Source organism: Sturnus vulgaris, chromosome W, assembly GCF_052056855.1.
Source record: "Sturnus vulgaris isolate bStuVul1 chromosome W, bStuVul1.hap1, whole genome shotgun sequence".
NCBI classification, from domain to species: Eukaryota; Metazoa; Chordata; class Aves; order Passeriformes; family Sturnidae; genus Sturnus; species Sturnus vulgaris.
Window position 1 is genome coordinate 27,234,454 of NC_142282.1, and position 26,927 is coordinate 27,261,380.

A 26,927-nucleotide genomic window follows, 5' to 3' on the forward strand; every position below is an offset into this window, starting at 1 on the left:
GATAATTTCTCACTCAACCAATGCTCCATTACTTTTACCTCCTGGAGTATTTTTAATTTGGGGGATAAGGCTTGGCTGTAGTAATTATGTCGAGACAGACTGGACTGGCACCATCACCAGTCCTTTATTAAAAACTTCTCATGCTTTCTGTCAATGGACTTCTCTCAGGCAACTCCACACAGTACAGACTCCTTTCCTCCTTCTCTCTGCAAGTTTCCTTCTTTCTGCATGACCAGCTAAACCTCAACCTGTCCTTTTCCCATCCACCTAACCCTGTCTGTCCCTCACACATCATCTTCTTACCTTATCCGTCTCTTGCACAACTGCATGTCCCCTACCTCCTCACAGCACAGCCAGCAGACCCCATCCTGAACTGCAGCAGACTCTAGGTCTCAAGCTCCAACTCCATCTGAAACTTACTCTGGACTAGCTGACTCACTCTTATAACACCCATCCTCATTGGGCAGGCAAGGCTGTCTCCACTTCTCGGCAATCAGTACAGCTGCAATTTATTCAGGAAATTTGCCTTCTGCACTATCCTTACAATGTATCTTCCCACACATGGCCAGCCATCCCATCACATGCGAGTGCTTGGTGTAATTATACATCTAGGATAATTTCTTGCTCCACCAACACTCCTTTACTTTTACCTTCTGGAGTATTTTTAGTCTGTGGGGACAGAGCCTGGCCTGCAATCCCATCACATATTAAAGGACCGTGTAGCCTTGGATGATTATCTCTTTTAAGCCCAAACACATCCATGATTCTTCAACATAAATATCCCTCTAGAATTAAGAGAACCCTACATGCTTTTGACAAATATTGTGATGACCAGTTTGATTTTTGGTCTAGGGGACACTGATGGGCAGCATTGTTTTTTATCCCTGGTGCAGCAGCAGCAAAACCTTTAAGTTTACGTAACCGATTAGGCTGTTGGCTACGTAAACAAACTAATGCTACATCCTTAGCACTAACAGGACTTTTAACTCATGTTGATTCTCTTAGACTTCCTACTTTGCAAAATAGGGCAGCGATAGATTTTTTGCTTTTAGCACAAGGACATGGGTGTGATGAATTTGATGGAATGTGTTGCCTTAACCTTTCTGACCACTCCCAGTCCATCTATGCCAGCATTCAAGCCCTGAAGGAGGGTGTAAACAAACTGCAAGTAGATTACAGGTTTGATTGGCTAAATAGACTCCTGGGAGATTGGGGACTCAATGGGTGGATTAGAAATTTAGTTAAAATAGGCTTATATGTATTAGGCATTATATGATGTATTGTTATAATTATTCCTTGCATTTTACAGTATGTGAAAAAATTAATAGACAAGCCACTTAAAAGTATATTCTTAGTTGAAAGAAATGGGGGAGATGTTGGAGTCAGTAAGTCAGGAGTGTCTCTGATTTCTTTAGAGAGAAATCAGAGTGCAAGGATTGAATTAAAGTCTTTGAATGGAATGAGTAAGTGAATAGATGGAGTGAATAAGTAAGTAAGTAAATGGAATAAGTTTTAAGTGCTTTTAGTGAGTAAAAGGTCTTAGATGCCTGAGAAGTAGTACATGTTCTAGTGAAGGTTGAAAAACATACTAGTGTTTTCTTAGAGGCTCCAAGAACCTAGCTTCAGACATAACAGAGTTAGAGTTAAGAATATTGCTTACATTTTTTAGTTAGAACAAGATAGGCCATGAACGTAGTCTATACGTAGTTTGGCGTGCTAAGAAACCAGAATTCTAATAGATAAAGGAATAGTGGTCTGAGTTTGTGTCTTAGCTGGTTAGAAAGTTTCTATAAAAGAACGTGCATCAGGGAGAGCTGGTGCTCTATGCCATGGCTTTATGCCATGTGCATTTTGCCACTGCAGCTTTGCCATTGCTTTATGCCATTGCTTTGCTTTGTTTTTGCTTTTGAGACTGATGTGCTTCTGCAATAAATAACTTTATAGCAACTATTAGCTGCTTCGCTTTCTACACAAGGAAGAAGAAGCCCGACAGTGTGGGTGCACAAGAGGCACCGGGAGGTTCCCCAAAACCTCACATATGGGAGCTAAGACAGAGAATACTGTGGATTTAATTAGCATAAGCAGTTTGATAACTAGATGCCTTGGCAAGAACAGAGCTTCGAAGATTGCAAGAAGATTGGATCAAGACTGGCAACAGGGAAGAAGACTGAATCAAGTAGAAATGTTGCAAAATGTATGTTTGTTTGTGTAATGTTTAGCCCAATCAATGTAGTAAAAAATTACTAGCCTTCCTGGAATGGTATATAAGCATATGTAGCTCACAGTAAATCAGATTCTGATCACCAGTCAGTAGTCCCTGTCTCTTTCTCAATCGTCAATACCAGGTACCTTCTGCCACAGGCTCCAGGACAGACCATGGCTCCTGGCAGCAGACTAGAGCACATTCTTCACATCTGGTCCTTTCCTGACTGGGCCAAGGGCTACCACATGAGTGATCTCCTGCTTGAGATTTGGGTGAAGGCTTGTTGCTGTTCAGGGCCCCAGTGGAAATTGTTCTTTTTGTGTGTTACTAGGTAATCTGCCTGTACTCAGGAATGTGCATTCTCCGGAAACCTATGGCGCCTAGAAAAGCTTGTGTTTCCTTCTTGCTGGTCAATGGAGACATTCCTGTGTTCTCATTGATGACCTCGGTGGGAATCTGATGCTGTCCATCTTGCCACTTCACTCCCAGGAACTGGATCTCCTGAGCAGGTCCCTTGACTTTACACTTTTTGATGGTGAAACCGGCTTCCTGGACGATTTTTTGTCCTTTCTGAAATACTTCTGCTGCCGTGTTCCCCCACACAATGATGTCATCGATGTACTGCAAATGTTCTGGAGCCTCACCCTTTTCCAGTGCAGTCTGGATCAGTCCATGGCAGATGGTGGGGCTGTGTTTCCACCTCTGGGGCAATCGGTTCCAGGTGTACTGCACGCCCCTCCAGGTGAAGGCAAACTGATGCTTGTGCTCTGCTTCCAGGGGAATGGAGAGAAATACACTTGCAATGTCAATAGTGGAATACCACTTTGCTGCCTTGGACTCCAGCTCATACTAGAGCTCCAGCATGTCCTGCACAGCAGCACTCAGCAGTGGAGTCACTTCATTCAATGCACAATAGTCCACTGTCCATCTCCATTCCCTGTCAGACGTGCACAGGCCAAATGGGGCATCTGAAGAGTGAGTGGGCCTTGCTGACCACCCCATGGCTCTCAAGCTCATGAATCATCTTGTGGGTGGGGATCACAGTATCTTGATTCATCTGATACTGTTAGTGGTACACTGTCAACATGGCAGTTGATACTCGTTGTTCCTCCACCCTCAAGAGTCCAACTTCAGAAGGATTCTCTGACAGTCCAGGCAAGATATTCAATTGCCTAATGCCCTCTGCCTCTACAGCAGCTATTCCAAAAGCCCACCTGAGTCTCTTTGGGTCTTTGAAATAGCTGCTCTAGAAGAAATCTATGCCCAGAATACATGGGGCCTCTGGACCAGTCACAATAGGGTGTTTCTGCCACTCTCTCCCAGTCAAGCTTACCTCGGCTTCCAAAAGGGTCAACTGCCGGGATTCCTGTCACCCCAGCAATAGAAACAGATTCTTCCCCCATGTCTTGATGAAATTAGGGTACACTGTGCACCAATATTGACCAAGGATTCATATTTTTGTGGCTCTCATGTTCCAGGCCATCAGATCCACAGTCCAATAGACATGATCCTCCTGTGCCTCTACTGGGCTAGAGGCAGGGCCCCTTTAGCCCTGGCTATCATTCCCTCTCTGGGCATACATTCTGGAGGTTCCTTCAAGGGGATCAGACATGTCATCCTCCCTTCTGTTATACCTGGAAGCTCAGTAACAGGAGGCTAAGGATACCTTCACTTTAGTGAAACTCCCTTGGTTAGTGTTTTCCTCCTTGAGTTGACGCACCGATGCTGCCAGGACAGAAGTGGGTTTTCCATCCCACCTTCTCCTATCTTCCCCATGGTCACACAGGGAGAATCATGGGTCAGCTCGTGAGGTGTACCCCCGCTCTCTAGCTGAGGGACGTTGGGTTCTGACACTGGGGCCTGTGACTCGCACTGGTGCCACACTGTTCTTCCTCACCTCCTCCTTCATTTCCCTGATCTCTTCTTTGAGGTCCTTAACCACAGCAGAGACATGAGCCTGCATTGGGCAACTGACCATACTCTCATAATTCCTGAGCTTGTTGGCTACAGAACCCAGTGTCTCTCAGTTGTCCTCAGCATTAATTGATCCAATGAAGGTGGTATATTGAGATGGCTCTAGATTTGTCAGGTTCCACAACATTTGCCCTGTGCACCTGACCTTGTCAGGGTCATTATCGTGCTGTCCGTCTCTTCCAAAAAGCACCTCTAGTACTGACTCTTCTCTCACGTGTTGGATCCCTTCCTCAATGGTCTTCCAGGGCATTCTACGATGGTGCTCTTGCATTCTGTCTCTGTGAACAAACCTCTCTCTTACAGTCATTAAAAGTTGCTTCCAGAGAGGATGGGGCCCTGGCTCCCTCACGAACACCTGATCAATACCTGCATCCTGGCTCAAGGATCACAAATTTCTCTCCTCACCACTATCCAGTTGCACGCCTGTACCCATAAGGTCCCAAATCCTACATAAGCAGGCCGAATAAGCCTTGCGCCCCCGTCGCACAATGTCTTTTTGCAGATTACAGAGACTGTCATATGACAGGGACTCAGTGATGATTTCAGGCTCTGGCTCCCCACTGGTTGTGAGGGTCCTGGTACCTCATCATCAATAACTGGGTGCACTGATTTGGTTTTATACTTCCTCTTCTATACAGGGGTGACTGCTGCTGGCTGTGGCTGACTGCCCTAGTGGTTGAACTGATGCCTGGAAAGGCTGACCTGGAACAGAGACTAGACAGAGCAAAAGGAATAAATTAAGTATTTATTGAAAGGATACACCTTGGGCAGTGGAAGAGCCCAGCTGGGGCTACATCCAAATCAAATCCAAGATGGATCCTGGTCACAAGTTTTTACACTTTTATAAGTTTTGGTTCATCTACATATTGGGGTCAATTGTCCAACCACAGCCCCAGGCTATGATGTCTCAGTCACCTGGCTTGCCCCCATTCTCTCGCCATTGTTTATGCTTTTTGGGTACCGGTTGCCCTTGATTCTCTAGCTAGGAAGGGATGGTTTTGTCTAACTACCCTGTGAAGAGAACTTACTAACACCTCATATGAAGTTTCAGTTACACACTGAACCTGGAACCTGAACAGTTGTAATGTCTGTGGGTTCCACTGCTGCTCCATCAGACTCTCTCCCTTTGAGGCAGGGAGAGGGTTTCCCACCAGCTGGGGAAATGCTTTCCCTCAGCATCTGGCGCATCTCCTCCAATACCCTCATCCAATCCAGATAGTTCATTTCTGAGGTGGGCAGTTGGGAAGTGTCAGGCTGTGGGGCAGCATTCCTAGTCTCTGGAGTAGATTTTAGAGCAGTTACCCAAGGTAATCTCACCTCATCTCTGAATGCCCACATTCCAGAGGAAGTGAAAAAAATCCATTAATTCCTCACCTTATTGACCCATAGTGCAAACTGGATAACAGCCACAGCAGCCTTAGTCATAGGACCCATGTTTAGATAAGGAGCTGCAAATGGGAAAAATGTAGCCACAACAGTGTGCCAACCGAACCAGGGTAAGCTAGACCACACAGTGCTGCTTAACAAGGTTTCTATATTCAGCATACAAAAATAGGTTATTCAGGAACTGTTATTCCTTTTTCGCACTTTCCTCTCGATGCCCTCATGCCCCACCATTGGGCACCAAAATCTGTCCTGGTTTGAAAGACAGGTGTCTGCCAAGGAAGGCAGGAACCTCCCTTGGAATGGAAAATGTGACCTCTCCCTTCCCTCCAAATTATTATAACTTTGAAATTACAGGGCTTTCAGGCAAAGATATGGGAAAAGGAATAACAGTTCTTTACTAGAATACATATATATATATGACAAGACAAAAAAACAAGAGCAGCAACAACAAAGAAAAACAGAAACCCAACAACAGCCTTCTCTCAGCTGTCTAGCACTTTCCCCTTCTGTATAGTTATGGTCACAGCCAGCAGGGGCGCTGTTGGCTCCCAGCTGGGCTGGGCAGGTGTGATGATTTCCCCGCAGCTGCAGGGGGCGCTGTGGTGCGAACTCAGCCGTGCTGGTCTGCACATGGGTAATGGTGGGCAATCAGGCAGAAGACATAGAAAAGGGGCTTCCTTTGCAAACTCACAGGGGTGGCTGGTCTCAGTGCGTCTCCAGATGGTGAATTGGACTGTAGCAGGAACCTCGAAGCAGCAAGCTGGAACAGCAGAGGCGAGCAGACCCTGGGGTCGGAAACAAAGTATAGCAGAAACTCCGCAGCTGTAGCAGGAACCGTGGGGGGGGGGGTCAGGTAGACATGGGGTGTTGGGTTAAAAGGTAGCAAAAATCCAAAAGCAGGAGCAAAGAAATAGCAGGGCTGGGTGGTGGCAGCCGGGCTTCTGCAAGCACCTGCCGCATGCAGCAAAGAGAAGCCCCCTCTGGAAGGGGTCGAGGGTTGTCGTCTCCTGCTCACTGAGGTCGGGTTTTGGAAAGGTCCCAGTTCAACAGTTGCTCTTGTGAGCAGAAGCTGCTCCACAGTAAGTAGAAGCCGTGCAGGATGAGAAATACGCAGTGGCAGCGAATCCTCTGGGCAGTAACATTCCTGCACCGAAAACCAAACCTCTCCAATCTGATCTGGAGAGAGAGTATCTCTGCCCTTCCCAAGAGAAAACCCCCCCAGCTAAGAGAGTAGCCATGTGCATCCCTCCTCCTCGGCCACTTTTTTTGTCTCTTAAGTACCAGTCTTTATCAACTCTTAGGCAACAATTGTGACAAAATTCCCTGAGAGAAAGGAAAAAAAGGAAAAATCCTAACCACCAACACTTACTTATTGTCCTTTTACTGTTCAAATCAGAAAAGCATTGCCTTCTGTAAGACCCTGTCTTAATCAAGTTTAGCCCAATCAATCTTAAATCTCCTCCATGACCTCTTTATAGCTGGCCCTGGGTTTCCAGCACACAAAAAACACCCAATGGGCTCTGCCCATTTTCATTCATTTGCATGCAGGAGTTTCAATTCCTTCCTGCTTGCATTACAAACAAAATGAAAAAATAGAGACTAGATCCTTTTTCTCACAAGAATCTATAATTGCTCAAAAAGAAGGCTTTTTCCGTTAAAACTTCACCCCCTCCAAGTGACTGGATCCAGATATTGATGGACTTTGCTAGCTCAAAAACATCCTATTCCTAAATTCTCTAAACCACCAACCCCCTTCTACTTCTGCATGGAAGAATATGCCTTTTAAGCTTTCTGATACTAGATCTTGGCTGGCTGGCTGCCAGGGGCCCAACCAACTGTTCTCTCACCACCCTTCCTCAACAGGAGAGAACAAAACAGGATGAAAAAGTTCCTTCGAGATATAGCCACCTGCCAGATATAAGGGCAGCAAGGAAATACCTGCTCCAGACAGGGCTTTATCTTTTCTTAAATATGCTTACACAGGGATGCCACCAGCTTTGCTGAGCTGCTCAGCTTTGGCTCTCAGGGAGTCTGGTGCCTAGCTGGTGAAAACTAGCTGGGTCTAGCCAGGGTAGACCCTGGCCTCTTCTCACAGAAGTCACCCTTGCAGGCCACACTTGGAGTGATGTATCCAGTTCTGGTCCCTAGGATTTAAAAAAAAAAAGAGGTGGACAGACTGGAGAGGGTGCCAAGGAGGGCAATGAAGATGATCAAAGGGCTAGAGAGCCTGCAATATGAGGAAAGCCTGAAGGAGTTGGGTATTTTATCCCTTGGAAAAGGCTCAGGAGCAACATGATCACAGTATTCTGGCTCTCAAACGGCAGCTACAAAGAGGACATGCTTTTTTTCACAAAGAAGCACAGGGAGAAGACTCAACAAGAGGGTTGTTCTTTATTTCTTTTTATCCTTACCCCTTGCTCCCTCCTCCCTCCAGCCTCAACATGGATAATTTTTGAGTTTATTTTGGTTTTAGATAGATTTTAGATTTTAGTTTTCTTTTTCTCTTTGTGCTTTCACTATTTAGTAGCAGTAGATTAAACCCTGCCAACAAACTTTGTCGTGCTTTCACTTTTATATTAAACCTGCTTTATCCAATACCTTTTCTGGCAATTCTTTAAGCAACCTAAACCAGCCATTTGCACTAATGGGTGTAGTCGGCAGAATAGCAAGCGATAGCACTCACTACTTACAGAAGCATGAACTAAGCCCAAGTCCTCAAGATCGTAAAGCTATGAAGAAACATCTAAAAGCAGCTAGAGGCTGCATGAAGGCTAGCAAAGAAAAAGGAATTAGTTGCAATAGGTTAGGCAACTGTCTAGGCTCAGTGGGAACCTCCTCAGAGTATTCCAGTGATTCAAGGGAGGGCACAAAGAGGACAGAGGCTCTCTCTTCACAAGAAGTCACATGGAGAAGACAAGGGACAACGGGTACAAGTTGCACCAGTCCTCATTGCTGGAGGTTTTCAAGATGTGATTAGACAGGGTGCTAAATAAACTCATTTAGGCTCCCTTTGCCACAAAAGGCTGCACCAGATGATCTTTCAAGGTCCCTTCACATCTGGGCTGGTCTAGGATCCCACAATTCTCCAGTGGATCTGGGTTTCATAACACTTGGCTCTCTCTGGTTTGGAGCTAAGTATCCACAACCTTGCCTGCAAGGCAAGACATAAAATTCCACCAGGCAGCTCAGACTTGTAAAACCTAGAGCAATCACCCAGCTTCTCAAAATTTGCCCCGCTCCTCTGAAGCTGGAACACCTTCTAGATACCTTAGGGAGTTTACAGAGACAGAAATAGATGTTACATACCTCAGCCATTCAGTAAGCAAACACTGCAGCAGTGCACTTTACTTCAGATAAATAATTTTCATCTCCTCCTCAGGACAATTAAAGGTAAAGTCATCAGGTTACTTACCTACATCACCAAATTTCACCCGATTGCTTGGGTCTAACAAAGACATAAAGATGCCTTTCAGTGGATGCCTCACATGCCTCAGTAAGATAGTGTTGAATGGTAATGAAGGACCAAATGGCTTTCCCATAACCATTTCCTTTATTTAATAGCTGTTAACAAAAGATGAAGTTTACTGTCTCACTACAATGTAGTTTTGGTTAGTGTTTGGCTTGGGATAGAGGTAACTTTCCCTATAGCTCTGCTTTGCAGTTGGAGATAGAAAGGTGTTGATAATAGATCAATATTTCAACTACTACAGAGAACTGCTCCCACAGCATGGAGGCTGCGGCTCCAACCTCTTGCCAACCATGCAGTTAGCTGGGGGTGGGCAAGAGTTTGGGAAGGGACTAAGCCAGAACAGCAGACCAAAATAGACAAGAGAGATTCCACTGTGCTATGAAAGCATAATAGCTGTCAGTCAGACCCATTGTTTTCTCCTACCATATCCCTCCTCACCAGAAAAGACATATTAATGGGGCCTTACATCAGAGCCATTCATAAAGTACTCCAATAGGACGTGGATGCTTCCAAGACATTGAATCGTGCCAAAACCACCCTTGGACAGAATGCATGTAGCCTCAACACACAGTATCTTCTACAGTTTCAGCAGCAGCCTCCACGGGCATTCTGTACATTGAAGTACCACTGGAAAAGATCTAATACTTTGGTTCCTGGAAGATGTGGGAGACAGGTAAGTGCTTCCAGCATACCACTTCAAATGAACAGGCAAATCACTATCTATATAGGGAATACTCTTAACAGCCGGAAACATTCCACATACTTACAGTCCGGGGAGACACCGTTTGAACTTGCAGAACTACTTCCCCTCAGTAAGACGCGCGAGACTGAGGTGATATCCCCATGACAAATCTTTATTGTGCAACTGCTGCTCAAAGCTTTTATTACTTTCCACAGACACACGGAAAACAAAAAAAATTACACATCAAAAGCCACTAGAGTGATGGGCAACAGACGAAATCCATTCAGTGGCGACTTGTACACGTGCGTCAACTCTTGCGGTGCCAAAATCTTAGCCAGGCGGCCAGCCCAACTGACGGCCACCCAGAACGGGTAGATGTATGCGATAGACAGACTGCCCACCCTCGGGCCCTTCATCCACAACCATCCGGAATCCATTGGTCAGGCCCAGGTGAGCAACACACATCTCGTCAACAATCATTACATGCCCAAGAAACTGGAGAAGGAAGTACAAACCAATAAATAAGTAAAATAAAAAGAAAAAAGGAACACATAAAGAGGGGAGAGGGCAGGAAGAGAAGGAATGAGAGCAGAGCACCACCCAGAGAAAGCAGCTAGCCAATTCCCAGCAATTCAACCATTGCATGTCAAATTCATGTCCATCTGACCGCTGGCAACTGAAGCTTACCAAGCAAAGCTACAAAGGCCAATTATGCACACCATAGGGGCAAAAGAGAGCTAGGCAATTTTTCTCAAGCTAGACAGCAAAGGACTACAAAACAGCCACAGAAACTGACTTTGTCTCCGGGTTAAAGCCCCCATTGTCTCTTCAGGCAACATAACCAGCCCAGGTGGAAAATACACTTTTAGGCTGCCGTTTGCATAGGCTTACAAAGCCTTGAACTTAACTTTCATCGATAAAATTAAAGCATCCAGCATCTCTCAACCGGCTTTGTCCTTCCTTGCCCCTGACCTGCCAAAACCCCCAAGTACTCTCCTCCATGTAAGAAGAACTACTACTCTTACACTAAACCACAACAATAGGCACCAGACTGTGCTCCAAAACAACACTGCATTTTCCACCAGAAGTGCATACACAGGGACCAGCACTACTTTTAGTCACAAAAAGCTCAACTCCACTACAAGCTAGAGGCAAAAGATGATCGCGCCAGAAAACCCAAAGTAGCCTACTGTGCCCTGTCAAGATGGAAAGGGGGGGGATGGGAAAAAGTCTAGAAAAAGAGGAACTATCTACAGGTACAGTTTAGCATACAGAAAACTCCCACAGTACTTACACATTCACCACAATCTCCTGCTTCAGACAACTCGATAATTGGCTCCTTAGGCATGTCTAGGAAAAGCGTCCCGGCTAGGGGCAAAAGATCATGGAACGCACGGCACTGGAGGAAGAGTAAACAGTTAAAACATAACTGGCTTCAGAGAAAGGTAAGAGTTTATGCAAACCCTTCTGCCCCACTGAACTCCTACAGAAGCAGATTACCAGATACCCCGAACACTAGACAGAACATGGGTATTTCTTTCATGATTATAATGCTTTCTATACCCAAAATACAGTCTATTCACAGAGTCCTCTCCAGAAGTGGGATTCCTCATGCAAGACGATGGGGGAAGGAGTCAGGTCGCTACGTGCAATTAACAATGTCCAGTAAATTTTGTTCCGGTTCCTAAGCAGATTTTCTATTGGATGTGGTCTATGCAGAGACTGGAAACAACTGGCTTAATTGAATCATCAAAGAGTTAAGTGAAGTGGAAGAGTAGCGGCCATTCATTTCCCACAGGACAGGGAGTTTAAGTATTGAACAAACTATAATCACAGGAAGCCTGCAAGTGCATAGCACCAGTCTGACTTCTATACTGCATGCAAACCCTACCTTCTAAAGCAGAAGGAATCCCTGACTGTTAACTTTCAGCATTTTAATAACTAAATCATATGGGATATTACCTTAAATTTAACATCGCATAGGAAACGGCTGCATTCTTTTTCCCCCCGGTCTAAGCAGCTCACTCCAGTTTCCAGTACCAACACTCGTGACCCTCGCAAGCACGCTGTTATCACGGCCTTACTTCCCCACAGAAACAAATTCCGGAAAGCTACTGCAGCCTGAAGGATGATCACTTTTTTCTTTTCTTTTTTTTTTTTTTTTTTTTTTTTTAAACCAGAGAAAGCCGAAATTCCTTGCCCTAACAATGCCGTTTGGGGGTTCAGAAGCAAAGCCGAACACAGCGAAGCCGCGAAATCTCTTTGACGCTCTTAGGAGACACATTGAGACCAACTCAACGTCGGAGGTCTTTCTCTCCGCGAGCACACGACACAGTTGGGCGGGATGCGAGGCAAGCTCAGACAACACCAGCAACCTAGTACGCCCGTAGCAGCTGGAGGGCTGGGGGTGTGGCACAGAACAAGCTTAGGGGACGGTGTAGCAGAGAACGCCATAAACCAGAGAGGGCCCGTGCGTCCCCCGTCCCTGTACCCACTCGCAGCAGAAGCGCCATCACACGCCCTGCTGCGCGCCCAGGACCACGCACCGGGCTCAGATGCCGGCGAGGGCGGGATGACGGGGAGGGGAAGGGAAGGGGAGGGGAGGCGGGAGGGGGTGGGAGGGGAATAGGAACAGCGCACAGAGCAATGCCGCGGATACCTCCTAGTCCTCGTCGCTGACGATACCAGAGATACGCCTTGCCGATAATCTTTCCGAAGACAGTAGTGGCACCACGAGGGCGAGAGGCCAGCACGCCAATACTCTCGGCAGCCAAGGACAACGCCCGTGTACGCTCCGACACTTCCTCCACTAAGCCGGGCTCTCCCTGGCGCCCATTGGCCCGACGGATCGTGGCCCGTGTTTCGATTTGCTGTCTAACCTGTCGTTTTCGCTTTCCCCCGCCCCGTTGGCCGGTCCACCCTCGTCGACCTGGAGCCCGCGGGGCGCGGAAGGATCTACCCCGTGTAGTGCTGCGACCTTGAGGGCGGCCAACGAGGTCGCAGAAGAGGCTGTAGTGGCTACAAGTACTATTTCTTGTTATTTCTTACCGCGTCAAGTCCACCTCAACGGTGCCTGTGCCATTTCGGTTCTGCTTCCCTCCAGTCAAATGACTGCTTTGGCTAGGGCAGGGCAGGCCTGGCCTTAACTTCTCAGGACATTTTGAAAAACCAACAGAAGTTGCTCTACCCTGTTTCCTGAAAGCCCCACTTCCATTGCAGACATTTCTAAGCTGCACGTCTCCTGGAAGCAAATAAAATACAAAGTGTGCTTTTGGCACTGCATCTTTAGATTCTTCCCAGAATGCGTGCCCCTGCTTCCAATACCTATATATATCCCCTTCGTGCTTCAGCTCCACCAGAAGAGAAGGCCGTTACTCAGCCACGCTCATCTTGTGCCTAACTAGCCTGATTTCTTATATTGACCTCATCCTCTTAGTCAGGTGGCCTATAGTAGATACCGACCACAAGGTTTCCTTTGTTGGCTTGTGTGGGATGATGCCCATGGAGCCAGGAAAGGGCTAAAGCTTACTATATATGGCCAAAAACGTGCACCCTCCATGTTATCTTTACTGATGCAGATCCACGTAGCTGACATAAAGAAAGGACAATATGGCCAAAGGAGGAGTTCCTGAGCAGCTAGGATAGTCCTCTTTTGGCTCTGATGAACGGCATGAAATGGCAAGAAGTCTTAAGAGCGGAACTTTGAAGAACACCAAGGCCAAAAAGGTAACCGTTGCATGATTAAGGGTCATGTAAATATTAAAACACACACACATGCATAAGCTAATAAGCTTACTGAAGCACATGCTACCACATATATGATCATATTACTCAGCTCTCCGCTTAGATCATGCTATACATAAGAAGGAGAAGATTGGGCTGTACATAAGGAGGGTAGAAATTTCAGGTAGGGAGCAGGGATATCCAAAAGATGTCGGAGACAGTCGATGATCTGTTCTCTTCTCCCTCCTCCCAAGTGGGGATGCCCTCTTGGGAAGCTTCTGCATACCATTGCTATTATCAGTATTGCATGGGTTAGCACGATGTTATTAGCATTCTATCACAGCTAGTGCATTTCTCAATGGCAGATCCAAATCTCTATTTCTGTAACTTCAGCAAAACACTCTATTCCCGAATCTGGGCTCGCAAAGGTTCTTAGAGAACGCAACCAGACTTATAGTGCTGAATTGGTTGCAATCGGAAATTAAACCTGACCCCACCCAGTCCCTCTGATCTCTGAGGACCACCTGAAACGCAAGGGGCTACATTTTTTGCTAAATTTCGTACAATTAACGCAAAATTTTGGCCTCTAATTTTCACTCATAAAGTCTCAACGTATTCATCGCTGACTTTCAAAGACAGCTCTGTACAGGAAATCCCTCTTATTTTTGGTTTACATAGAGGGCCACCTCCGCCTCTCCTTCCTTCTGACCAGTTTATAGCCATTGATTGTAGAGCTCCAGTCATTTGAGTTGTCCATGCATTTTTCTACTATAGTGGTTATATTGTTGGCTTTCTGGCTGCAGAGAGGCTTCCAGACCCTCTTTCTTATGCATACCGCATACATTGGTACAGAGGCACTTCCTGTTGGGCGGTTGACCATGTCACTTTACTGGACAAGGATGAAGCCTCAATTCCTTTGCAGCATTTCTCAAGTATTCCCCTCTTGGTTCCCAACACATCACCAGGCCTTGGCTCTTCTCTGTTGCTCAAAACTCCATCGTCTTTGCCCGCTGAGTTGCATTTAAACTACTCCTTGAAAGTCTAACCCGATTACTGGCGAAGACGATCTTGTCCCATTTGGTCCCGTGAATCCCATAAGCTCCCAAAAGATCTGGCTTCTTAAAGTTAGACCCATGAACGTAGAAGCCAAAACCTTGAGGATGGCACCAGCTACGCAGCCTGGCATTCAGCTGTTGAGTCCATCTTCTCCTTCCTGGACCCCTTCCTCAGACCGGACACAAAAAGTGGAGAGCATCACCTGTGCACAATATCCTTTAAACATTGCTCCTAAAGATGTAATAGACTCCTGGGAGAGTTCGAAGTTGCCTCGTCAGACCCTACAGAGAAGAGTAGGAGCAGATGATAATCTGTAGAGTTCACCAGCCTCAGCAGCTTCTCAGTGACACCATGAATGTGAGCTCCTGGTAGAGAGCAGAGTTCTCAAGAGAAATTGTCGGGGTGGGAAATGGGTGTCTCGGTGTTTCTCAGGAGGAAATCTCCAATTACTAATAGCTTTATGTGCTTCCCTGGTCGCACTGGTTCTAACGTGAGCAGGTGGTTAGGTCAGCTTTGCATGGTTGGCTTTGTCCTGGGTCCTGGCCATTACTCACGTGCTCTTCAGTCTCCAAACCAGGCGCATCCTGTCTGTTGTGTAGGGGCACTTCAGGAGATGGGGGACGGTTCTTCCTTCTACGCTGAGCACAGAAATGCATCTGAATTCCTTCATCTCAGGAGTTACTTATGCCAGTCACCTCGAGGTTACATTCCTCCCTACCTTCCTTTTGTGCACTCTGAAGGCAGGCCTTCGCTCAGCCTGGGACCGCGTACAATACCTGGCATCGAACTCCTGTCCGTGTACTCAGATTCCGTGCTCCCTGTCAATCTCTACTTTTAAAACATACTTGTCCAAGGAGATCCTTCTGCTGGGCACACTTGCAGCTATGACATCCACTGCTGCCTTTGGGTTCTAAGGGGGACTTCCAGGTACTGGAGCTCTTGCCTTACCCTTTGTTCATTGACCCTGTCCATCACTCCCACACAGGGCTGCTGATTATTCTCTCCCTCTCCCACCTTGCACCCTCACTTTTAGTTTAAAGCCCTCCTAATGAGGTCAGCTAGCCTACTGGCAAAAATATCTTTGCCCCGCTTAGTGAGGTGGAGCCCTGCTCTCCCAAGCAGACGCTGATCCAAAAACAGGGTCTCATGCTCATAGAACCCAGAACGCTGTTGCAAGCAGAAGCTCCGCAGCCAATGATTTACCCACATTATCAGTGCCCTTATCCTACACCACCTGGACGGCATCAAAAGCATCTGTGGTGGGTTGACCTTGGCTGGATGCCAGGTGCCCACGGAGCCGCTCTATCACTCCCCCTTCCCAGCTAGACACAGAGAGAAAATAAGGTGGAAAACAACTCACGGGGTGAGATAAGGCAGTTTACTAAAGGAAAAGAGACAGTTTTCACACAAAAAAGCAAACAGAAAAAATAAATCATTATATCCTCTAGTTCCCATCAGCAAACGCTGTCCGACCACTTTCCAAGAAGCGGGGCTTCAGCACGCGTAAGGGGATGCTCCGAAAGGCGAACGTTGTAAATAATGAATGTGCCTTCTTCCCTCTCCTTAACTTAGCTTTATTTCTGAGCTGAAGCCATATGGTACAGACTAGCCCTCTTGGCCAGTTTGGGTCACCTGGTCCAGTGGTGTCTCCTCCCAGGATCTCGCCCAGCCTACTGATGCTAGGGCAGAAAGTTGGAGAGACAGCACGGATGCTGTGCCAACACAGCTCAGTAGTAGCCAAAACACCAGTGTGTTATCAACACCTCTCTAGCTACCAATGCAAAGCACGGTGCGGGAAAATGAACGGGGACGCTGTGGACCGGTAACTGGGGATTCAATTCGAGGAAATTTAGGAGTTATATTAACATCCTTACAGGAGTTATAATAGTATGGGAATTATAGGGCAAATCCCAGTTGCTGCTCCCTGGATGTAATGCAGTTGGCATGACTTGAAACCTATTCCGTGATGATTCCCCATACTCAAACACCAGCTAAAGGGGGATGGGATGGAGGGTGGAGCAGAGTGAAGGCCAGGCTCTGCAGAAATCCTTGCAGGAAAGGGAACTCAATGGTACTTTGCAGCTGATAAACCACACACCACCTGTCAACCAGGAGAGGGAGATAGGGGAAGATGTATCCCTTAATGCTGAGCCAGCAACTGTGCTGAAATCACTCTACTTAGATGAACTTGCTTCATCAAAGCCTAATAATAATATTAACGCACGCCTCCAAAGTGCGACCACCTCTCACTGGGCATGAGCTCTATATTCTTTTTGATTGCATCATTAAAAGCAAAGCAAGAGAATTTTACACCAATCAGTAACAAAGGTATGTATGACAAGAGTCACTCAAGCTCCACCTAAACACACAGAAATAGTCTAAAAATAAGTCGAGAACGGGGAAACGTTTGGGAAGACTCCATCATAGCTGCTGGGATCAGTTGATGGGCTGAACCTGTCTTCTCCCCCATAGAGATGCCTATTGGATAAGAATCATACTCAACGCATGCTGAACATTTTATTGGGGATTAGAGCTTGTCTATATATTCCTCCAAACATATTTTTGCAGTCAGACACTGTCACCAAAAATCTTCGAACCTTAACCTGTCACAATTTATATCGATAGAGAGTGTTATTCCATAAACTGTTAGTGTGAATCCTTGGCCGACGCTACCAGTCACCAGCAGCAGGTAATACAATGGCTAAAGGGGGAATACCTGCTGAGGGGTCTCCCTTACACTGTTGATGTGTTTCCCTAAGTCAGGCAAACCACCCTCTGACCCAGTAGGACTGCTCAGTGAAGGATCCCCCCAACGGGATGCTGACAGATTGGTCGGGCACAACGGTCTCGGCTTTCCTCAAACACAGACAAATTAAACACTAAAGACTGAGTAAATCTCCCCACACCAAGGGTCGAGGAAGCCTCCCTTTTTCATGTGACACATGGCACTGTGAGAGCCGCTATGGGGAAAATGAACTCCATCTTAGCAACACCCAAACCAGCATCATTGGGGCATGATTCTCAGCTGTCCTTTGCAGCTAAAATTGCAGTTATAGAAGACGGATTGCTACCTGCCCTTCACTCAAATCAACATTCAGTCCCTAATTAATTTTCCCGTTCCTAAAAATCTCTAAACCACCAACCACCTTCTACACGGAAGAATCTGCCTTTTAGGCTTTATGATGTCAGACCTAGGCTGGGTGCCAGCAGCCCAACCAGTCCTTCCCTCACCACCCCTCCTATACAGGACAGGAGGAAAGAAGAGGATGAAAAAGTTCCTTCAGGACATATCTACCTGCCAGATCTATGGGCAGCAGGGAAACACCTGCCCCAGACAGCACTTTACCCTTGCTTTGAATATGCTTACACAAGGGTGCCACCAGCTTTGCTGAGTTGCTCAGCTTTGGCTCTCAGGGAGTCTGGTGCCTAGCTAGTGAAAACTAGCTGTGTCTAGCGCAGACAAGACCTTGGCCTCTTCTCACATAGGCCATGCCTGCAGGCCACACTCTGTGTCCAGTTCTGGTCCCCAGAACTCAATTAAAAGAGGCAGACAGATTGGAGAGGGTGCCAAGGAGGGTCATGAAGATGCTCAGAGGGCTGAAGAACCTGCTTTTGCTGATACCTTTTCCGGTGATTCTTTAAGCGACCTAAAACACCCATTTGCACCAATTGGCATAGTCAGAGGGATGGCAAAAGATATCACTGAATACTTACAGAAGCAGGGAATAAGCCCAAGTCCTAAATACTCTAAAGACTAATGGGCTCAGCATGATCCAAAAGCTGTGGAGGACCATCTAAAAGTAGCTGGAGGCTGCATGAAGGCTAGCAATGACAAAGGAATTGCTTGCAAAATGTTAGGCACCGGCCTAGGCTCAGGGGGAAACTCCTCACAGTAGTCCAGTACTTCAAGGGAGCCACATGGAGAACACACGGCACAATGGGCACAAGATGCAGCGGCCCCCATTGCTGGAGGTTTTTAAGATGCTATGGGACAGGGCGCTAAATAATCTCATGTAGGCTCCCTTTTTCCCACAAAAGGCTGCACCAGATGATCTTTCGAGGTCCCTTCACATCCGAGCTGGTCTAGGATCCTACAATTCTCCAGTGGATCTGGGTTTCATAACCCTTGGCTCTCTCTGGTTTGGAGCTAAGTATCCACAGCCAGGTTGCCTGCGAGGCGAGACATAAAATGCCACCTGGTGCCAGAGACTTTTAAACCTTCGGCAATTACCCAGCATGCTGGTTCAAAAGTAAACTGTCAGGAGAAATGAACCCCTTACATCTACCTCAGGAGAGATTACAGGTCGGAGGTACAATTTACTAAGCAGTTTACAATAAATACATTGATACAGAGAGAACTGGCTTTAACCTACAAAGTATAAACTGGCACCCTGTTGGTCAGAGTGATGGTCACAGCCCTATCAAGTGCAGGTCGCAGTCGTGTTGAAGTTTTGGTCCTCCTTCAGATTTGTCGAGTGGTGGTGCCCAAAGTCCCCAAACCCAATGATTATATATATGCTTAGGTTCAGGTGGGATTGCTCAGTACCTCCCTCAGGACAGGGAGTTTCACAGTGGAGGAATGTAATACTGTGGGTCATGGGATACTTTGGGAGGGTTTGATGGTCTAAGTCACTGCAGATGCCTATGATCCTGAAGCCACTGAGTCCATTATGGCCCATTAGCAGAGATGACCCCTCAGGCAGGGTGGGAATCTGCTGGTGCTTCCCCAGAGGAGAGTTATCAGGGCTAAGTCATTTGTGTCAAGAAACACTACCCAGCCTCGAAGGGTTTGCCTTGTCTAATTTAACTCCAGCTTGGAGCTTGAGATGTCAGGCGGGCGGGCGTGCACTGGGCAGCTACTACAAGTGATCCATCAATAAAAGTTCAACAGGAATAACACAGAGTGTGGTACAACACAGTTTGCTTACATGCACATAGTGCTAAACTGGAATCCTACTCCTCTTACCAGGACACTCAGGTCCAACAGGAGGTGGATGCTTCCAACACAGTGCACCATGGTGAAACCACCCTTGGAAAGCATGCCTATAGCCTCAACACACAGTATCTTCTACAGTTTCAGCAGCAGCCTCCACGGGCTTTCGGGCTTTCTCTGCATTGGTGTACCACTGCCAAAGAGCTAAGACTGCTTCCTACAAGACAGGAGAGACTGATAAGCACTTCCAGTGTCATGCTTCAAAGGAACGAGCAAATCACTATCTACCTCTGAAATGCTGTTATCTGGCTGATACATTCCACATACTTACAGTCCAGGGAGACACCGTTTGAACTTGCAGAACTACTTCCCCTCAGTAAGACGCGCGAGACTGAGGTGATATCCCCATGACAAATCTTTATTGTGCAACTGCTGCTCAAAGCTTTTATTACTTTCCACAGACACACGGAAAACAAAAAAAATTACACATCAAAAGCCACTAGAGTGATGGGCAACAGACGAAATCCATTCAGTGGCGACTTGTACACGTGCGTCAACTCTTGCGGTGCCAAAATCTTAGCCAGGCGGCCAGCCCAACTGACGGCCACCCAGAACGGGTAGATGTATGCGATAGACAGACTGCCCACCCTCGGGCCCTTCATCCACAACCATCCGGAATCCATTGGTCAGGCCCAGGTGAGCAACACACATCTCGTCAACAATCATTACATGCCCAAGAAACTGGAGAAGGAAGTACAAACCAATAAATAAGTAAAATAAAAAGAAAAAAGGAACACATAAAGAGGGGAGAGGGCAGGAAGAGAAGGAATGAGAGCAGAGCACCACCCAGAGAAAGCAGCTAGCCAATTCCCAGCAATTCAACCATTGCATGTCAAATTCATGTCCATCTGACCGCTGGCAACTGAAGCTTACCAAGCAAAGCTACAAAGGCCAATTATGCACACCATAGGGGCAAAAGAGAGCTAGGCAATTTTTCTCAAGCTAGACAGCAAAGGACTACAAAACAGCCACAGAAACTGACTTTGTCTCCGGGTTAAAGCCCCCATTGTCTCTTCAGGCAACATAACCAGCCCAGGTGGAAAATACACTTTTAGGCTGCCGTTTGCATAGGCTTACAAAGCCTTGAACTTAACTTTCATCGATAAAATTAAAGCATCCAGCATCTCTCAACCGGCTTTGTCCTTCCTTGCCCCTGACCTGCCAAAACCCCCAAGTACTCTCCTCCATGTAAGAAGAACTACTACTCTTACACTAAACCACAGCAACAGGCACCAGACTGTGCTCCAAAACAACACTGCATTTTCCACCAGAAGTGCATACACAGGGACCAGCACTACTTTTAGTCACAAAAAGCTCAACTCCACTACAAGCTAGAGGCAAAAGATGATCGCGCCAGAAAACCCAAAGTAGCCTACTGTGCCCTGTCAAGATGGAAAGGGGGGGATGGGAAAAAGTCTAGAAAAAGAGGAACTATCTACAGGTACAGTTTAGCATACAGAAAACTCCCACAGTACTTACACATTCACCACAATCTCCTGCTTCAGACAACTCGATAATTGGCTCCTTAGGCATGTCTAGGAAAAGCGTCCCGGCTAGGGGCAAAAGATCATGGAACGCACGGCACTGGAGGAAGAGTAAACAGTTAAAACATAACTGGCTTCAGAGAAAGGTAAGAGTTTATGCAAACCCTTCTGCCCCACTGAACTCCTACAGAAGCAGATTACCAGATACCCCGAACACTAGACAGAACATGGGTATTTCTTTCATGATTATAATGCTTTCTATACCCAAAATACAGTCTATTCACAGAGTCCTCTCCAGAAGTGGGATTCCTCATGCAAGACGATGGGGGAAGGAGTCAGGTCGCTACGTGCAATTAACAATGTCCAGTAAATTTTGTTCCGGTTCCTAAGTAGATTTTCTATTGGATGTGGTCTATGCAGAGACTGGAAACAACTGGCTTAATTGAATCATCAAAGAGTTAAGTGAAGTGGAAGAGTAGCGGCCATTCATTTCCCACAGGACAGGGAGTTTAAGTATTGGACAAACTATAATCACAGGAAGCCTGCAAGTGCATAGCACCAGTCTGACTTCTATACTGCATGCAAACCCTACCTTCTAAAGCAGAAGGAATCCCTGACTGTTAACTTTCAGCATTTTAATAACTAAATCATATGGGATATTACCTTAAATTTAACATCGCATAGGAAACGGCTGCATTCTTTTTCCCCCCGGTCTAAGCAGCTCACTCCAGTTTCCAGTACCAACACTCGTGACCCTCGCAAGCACGCTGTTATCACGGCCTTACTTCCCCACAGAAACAAATTCCGGAAAGCTACTGCAGCCTGAAGGATGATCACTTTTTTCTTTTCTTTTTTTTTTTTTTTTTTTTTTTTTTAAACCAGAGAAAGCCGAAATTCCTTGCCCTAACAATGCCGTTTGGGGGTTCAGAAGCAAAGCCGAACACAGCGAAGCCGCGAAATCTCTTTGACGCTCTTAGGAGACACATTGAGACCAACTCAACGTCGGAGGTCTTTCTCTCCGCGAGCACACGACACAGTTGGGCGGGATGCGAGGCAAGCTCAGACAACACCAGCAACCTAGTACGCCCGTAGCAGCTGGAGGGCTGGGGGTGTGGCACAGAACAAGCTTAGGGGACGGTGTAGCAGAGAACGCCATAAACCAGAGAGGGCCCGTGCGTCCCCCGTCCCTGTACCCACTCGCAGCAGAAGCGCCATCACACGCCCTGCTGCGCGCCCAGGACCACGCACCGGGCTCAGATGCCGGCGAGGGCGGGATGACGGGGAGGGGAAGGGAAGGGGAGGGGAGGCGGGAGGGGGTGGGAGGGGAATAGGAACAGCGCACAGAGCAATGCCGCGGATACCTCCTAGTCCTCGTCGCTGACGATACCAGAGATACGCCTTGCCGATAATCTTTCCGAAGACAGTAGTGGCACCACGAGGGCGAGAGGCCAGCACGCCAATACTCTCGGCAGCCAAGGACAACGCCCGTGTACGCTCCGACACTTCCTCCACTAAGCCGGGCTCTCCCTGGCGCCCATTGGCCCGACGGATCGTGGCCCGTGTTTCGATTTGCTGTCTAACCTGTCGTTTTCGCTTTCCCCCGCCCCGTTGGCCGGTCCACCCTCGTCGACCTGGAGCCCGCGGGGCGCGGAAGGATCTACCCCGTGTAGTGCTGCGACCTTGAGGGCGGCCAACGAGGTCGCAGAAGAGGCTGTAGTGGCTACAAGTACTATTTCTTGTTATTTCTTACCGCGTCAAGTCCACCTCAACGGTGCCTGTGCCATTTCGGTTCTGCTTCCCTCCAGTCAAATGACTGCTTTGGCTAGGGCAGGGCAGGCCTGGCCTTAACTTCTCAGGACATTTTGAAAAACCAACAGAAGTTGCTCTACACTGTTTCCTGAAAGCCCCACTTCCATTGCAGACATTTCTAAGCTGCACGTCTCCTGGAAGCAAATAAAATACAAAGTGTGCTTTTGGCACTGCATCTTTAGATTCTTCCCAGAATGCGTGCCCCTGCTTCCAATACCTATATATATCCCCTTCGTGCTTCAGCTCCACCAGAAGAGAAGGCCGTTACTCAGCCACGCTCATCTTGTGCCTAACTAGCCTGATTTCTTATATTGACCTCATCCTCTTAGTCAGGTGGCCTATAGTAGATACCGACCACAAGGTTTCCTTTGTTGGCTTGTGTGGGATGATGCCCATGGAGCCAGGAAAGGGCTAAAGCTTACTATATATGGCCAAAAACGTGCACCCTCCATGTTATCTTTACTGATGCAGATCCACGTAGCTGACATAAAGAAAGGACAATATGGCCAAAGGAGGAGTTCCTGAGCAGCTAGGATAGTCCTCTTTTGGCTCTGATGAACGGCATGAAATGGCAAGAAGTCTTAAGAGCGGAACTTTGAAGAACACCAAGGCCAAAAAGGTAACCGTTGCATGATTAAGGGTCATGTAAATATTAAAACACACACACATGCATAAGCTAATAAGCTTACTGAAGCACATGCTACCACATATATGATCATATTACTCAGCTCTCCGCTTAGATCATGCTATACATAAGAAGGAGAAGATTGGGCTGTACATAAGGAGGGTAGAAATTTCAGGTAAGGGAGCAGGGATATCCAAAAGATGTCGCAGACAGTCGATGATCTGTTCTCTTCTCCCTCCTCCCAAGTGGGGATGCCCTCTTGGGAAGCTTCTGCATACCATTGCTATTATCAGTATTGCATGGGTTAGCACGATGTTATTAGCATTCTATCACAGCTAGTGCATTTCTCAATGGCAGATCCAAATCTCTATTTCTGTAACTTCAGCAAAACACTCTATTCCCGAATCTGGGCTCGCAAAGGTTCTTAGAGAACGCAACCAGACTTATAGTGCTGAATTGGTTGCAATCGGAAATTAAACCTGACCCCACCCAGTCCCTCTGATCTCTGAGGACCACCTGAAACGCAAGGGGCTACATTTTTTGCTAAATTTCGTACAATTAACGCAAAATTTTGGCCTCTAATTTTCACTCATAAAGTCTCAACGTATTCATCGCTGACTTTCAAAGACAGCTCTGTACAGGAAATCCCTCTTATTTTTGGTTTACATAGAGGGCCACCTCCGCCTCTCCTTCCTTCTGACCAGTTTATAGCCATTGATTGTAGAGCTCCAGTCATTTGAGTTGTCCATGCATTTTTCTACTATAGTGGTTATATTGTTGGCTTTCTGGCTGCAGAGAGGCTTCCAGACCCTCTTTCTTATGCATACCGCATACATTGGTACAGAGGCACTTCCTGTTGGGCGGTTGACCATGTCACTTTACTGGACAAGGATGAAGCCTCAATTCCTTTGCAGCATTTCTCAAGTATTCCCCTCTTGGTTCCCAACACATCACCAGGCCTTGGCTCTTCTCTGTTGCTCAAAACTCCATCGTCTTTGCCCGCTGAGTTGCATTTAAACTACTCCTTGAAAGTCTAACCCGATTACTGGCGAAGACGATCTTGTCCCATTTGGTCCCGTGAATCCCATAAGCTCCCAAAAGATCTGGCTTCTTAAAGTTAGACCCATGAACGTAGAAGCCAAAACCTTGAGGATGGCACCAGCTACGCAGCCTGGCATTCAGCTGTTGAGTCCATCTTCTCCTTCCTGGACCCCTTCCTCAGACCGGACACAAAAAGTGGAGAGCATCACCTGTGCACAATATCCTTTAAACATTGCTCCTAAAGATGTAATAGACTCCTGGGAGAGTTCGAAGTTGCCTCGTCAGACCCTACAGAGAAGAGTAGGAGCAGATGATAATCTGTAGAGTTCACCAGCCTCAGCAGCTTCTCAGTGACACCATGAATGTGAGCTCCTGGTAGAGAGCAGAGTTCTCAAGAGAAATTGTCGGGGTGGGAAATGGGTGTCTCGGTGTTTCTCAGGAGGAAATCTCCAATTACTAATAGCTTTATGTGCTTCCCTGGTCGCACTGGTTCTAACGTGAGCAGGTGGTTAGGTCAGCTTTGCATGGTTGGCTTTGTCCTGGGTCCTGGCCATTACTCACGTGCTCTTCAGTCTCCAAACCAGGCGCATCCTGTCTGTTGTGTAGGGGCACTTCAGGAGATGGGGGACGGTTCTTCCTTCTACGCTGAGCACAGAAATGCATCTGAATTCCTTCATCTCAGGAGTTACTTATGCCAGTCACCTCGAGGTTACATTCCTCCCTACCTTCCTTTTGTGCACTCTGAAGGCAGGCCTTCGCTCAGCCTGGGACCGCGTACAATACCTGGCATCGAACTCCTGTCCGTGTACTCAGATTCCGTGCTCCCTGTCAATCTCTACTTTTAAAACATACTTGTCCAAGGAGATCCTTCTGCTGGGCACACTTGCAGCTATGACATCCACTGCTGCCTTTGGGTTCTAAGGGGGACTTCCAGGTACTGGAGCTCTTGCCTTACCCTTTGTTCATTGACCCTGTCCATCACTCCCACACAGGGCTGCTGATTATTCTCTCCCTCTCCCACCTTGCACCCTCACTTTTAGTTTAAAGCCCTCCTAATGAGGTCAGCTAGCCTACTGGCAAAAATATCTTTGCCCCGCTTAGTGAGGTGGAGCCCTGCTCTCCCAAGCAGACGCTGATCCAAAAACAGGGTCTCATGCTCATAGAACCCAGAACGCTGTTGCAAGCAGAAGCTCCGCAGCCAATGATTTACCCACATTATCAGTGCCCTTATCCTACACCACCTGGACGGCATCAAAAGCATCTGTGGTGGGTTGACCTTGGCTGGATGCCAGGTGCCCACGGAGCCGCTCTATCACTCCCCCTTCCCAGCTAGACACAGAGAGAAAATAAGGTGGAAAACAACTCACGGGGTGAGATAAGGCAGTTTACTAAAGGAAAAGAGACAGTTTTCACACAAAAAAGCAAACAGAAAAAATAAATCATTATATCCTCTAGTTCCCATCAGCAAACGCTGTCCGACCACTTTCCAAGAAGCGGGGCTTCAGCACGCGTAAGGGGATGCTCCGAAAGGCGAACGTTGTAAATAATGAATGTGCCTTCTTCCCTCTCCTTAACTTAGCTTTATTTCTGAGCTGAAGCCATATGGTACAGACTAGCCCTCTTGGCCAGTTTGGGTCACCTGGTCCAGTGGTGTCTCCTCCCAGGATCTCGCCCAGCCTACTGATGCTAGGGCAGAAAGTTGGAGAGACAGCACGGATGCTGTGCCAACACAGCTCAGTAGTAGCCAAAACACCAGTGTGTTATCAACACCTCTCTAGCTACCAATGCAAAGCACGGTGCGGGAAAATGAACGGGGACGCTGTGGACCGGTAACTGGGGATTCAATTCGAGGAAATTTAGGAGTTATATTAACATCCTTACAGGAGTTATAATAGTATGGGAATTATAGGGCAAATCCCAGTTGCTGCTCCCTGGATGTAATGCAGTTGGCATGACTTGAAACCTATTCCGTGATGATTCCCCATACTCAAACACCAGCTAAAGGGGGATGGGATGGAGGGTGGAGCAGAGTGAAGGCCAGGCTCTGCAGAAATCCTTGCAGGAAAGGGAACTCAATGGTACTTTGCAGCTGATAAACCACACACCACCTGTCAACCAGGAGAGGGAGATAGGGGAAGATGTATCCCTTAATGCTGAGCCAGCAACTGTGCTGAAATCACTCTACTTAGATGAACTTGCTTCATCAAAGCCTAATAATAATATTAACGCACGCCTCCAAAGTGCGACCACCTCTCACTGGGCATGAGCTCTATATTCTTTTTGATTGCATCATTAAAAGCAAAGCAAGAGAATTTTACACCAATCAGTAACAAAGGTATGTATGACAAGAGTCACTCAAGCTCCACCTAAACACACAGAAATAGTCTAAAAATAAGTCGAGAACGGGGAAACGTTTGGGAAGACTCCATCATAGCTGCTGGGATCAGTTGATGGGCTGAACCTGTCTTCTCCCCCATAGAGA

At 47.1% G+C, this 26,927-nt stretch overlaps 1 protein-coding gene across 12 annotated transcripts in view; it reads right to left on the bottom strand.

Annotated features, from left to right (window-relative positions):
* Positions 1-19,906, bottom strand: part of LOC148220058 (uncharacterized) — a 56,498-nt gene extending 36,592 nt beyond the window's left edge. For 3 of the 12 annotated variants that reach the window (XR_015798953.1, XR_015798951.1, XR_015798948.1), the window contains exons 1-2: positions 12,374-19,899; positions 6,255-6,348 (exon numbers count right to left, since the gene is read on the bottom strand). Coding sequence is in view for 2 of the 12 variants with exons in the window: in XM_088155524.1 (XP_088011650.1) it covers positions 5,552-5,625; positions 6,255-6,348; positions 11,009-11,062 (222 nt within the window). In the remaining 10 variants the exon portion in view is untranslated. Of the gene's footprint in view, positions 1-5,551; positions 5,626-6,250; positions 6,349-7,542; positions 9,950-11,008; positions 11,114-11,676; positions 11,948-12,373 lie in introns of those variants that run through there. The other 9 variants (XR_015798947.1, XM_088155524.1, XM_088155525.1 and 6 more) reach the window with 9 other exon arrangements.
* Between the last annotated feature and the right edge of the window lie 7,021 nt (positions 19,907-26,927).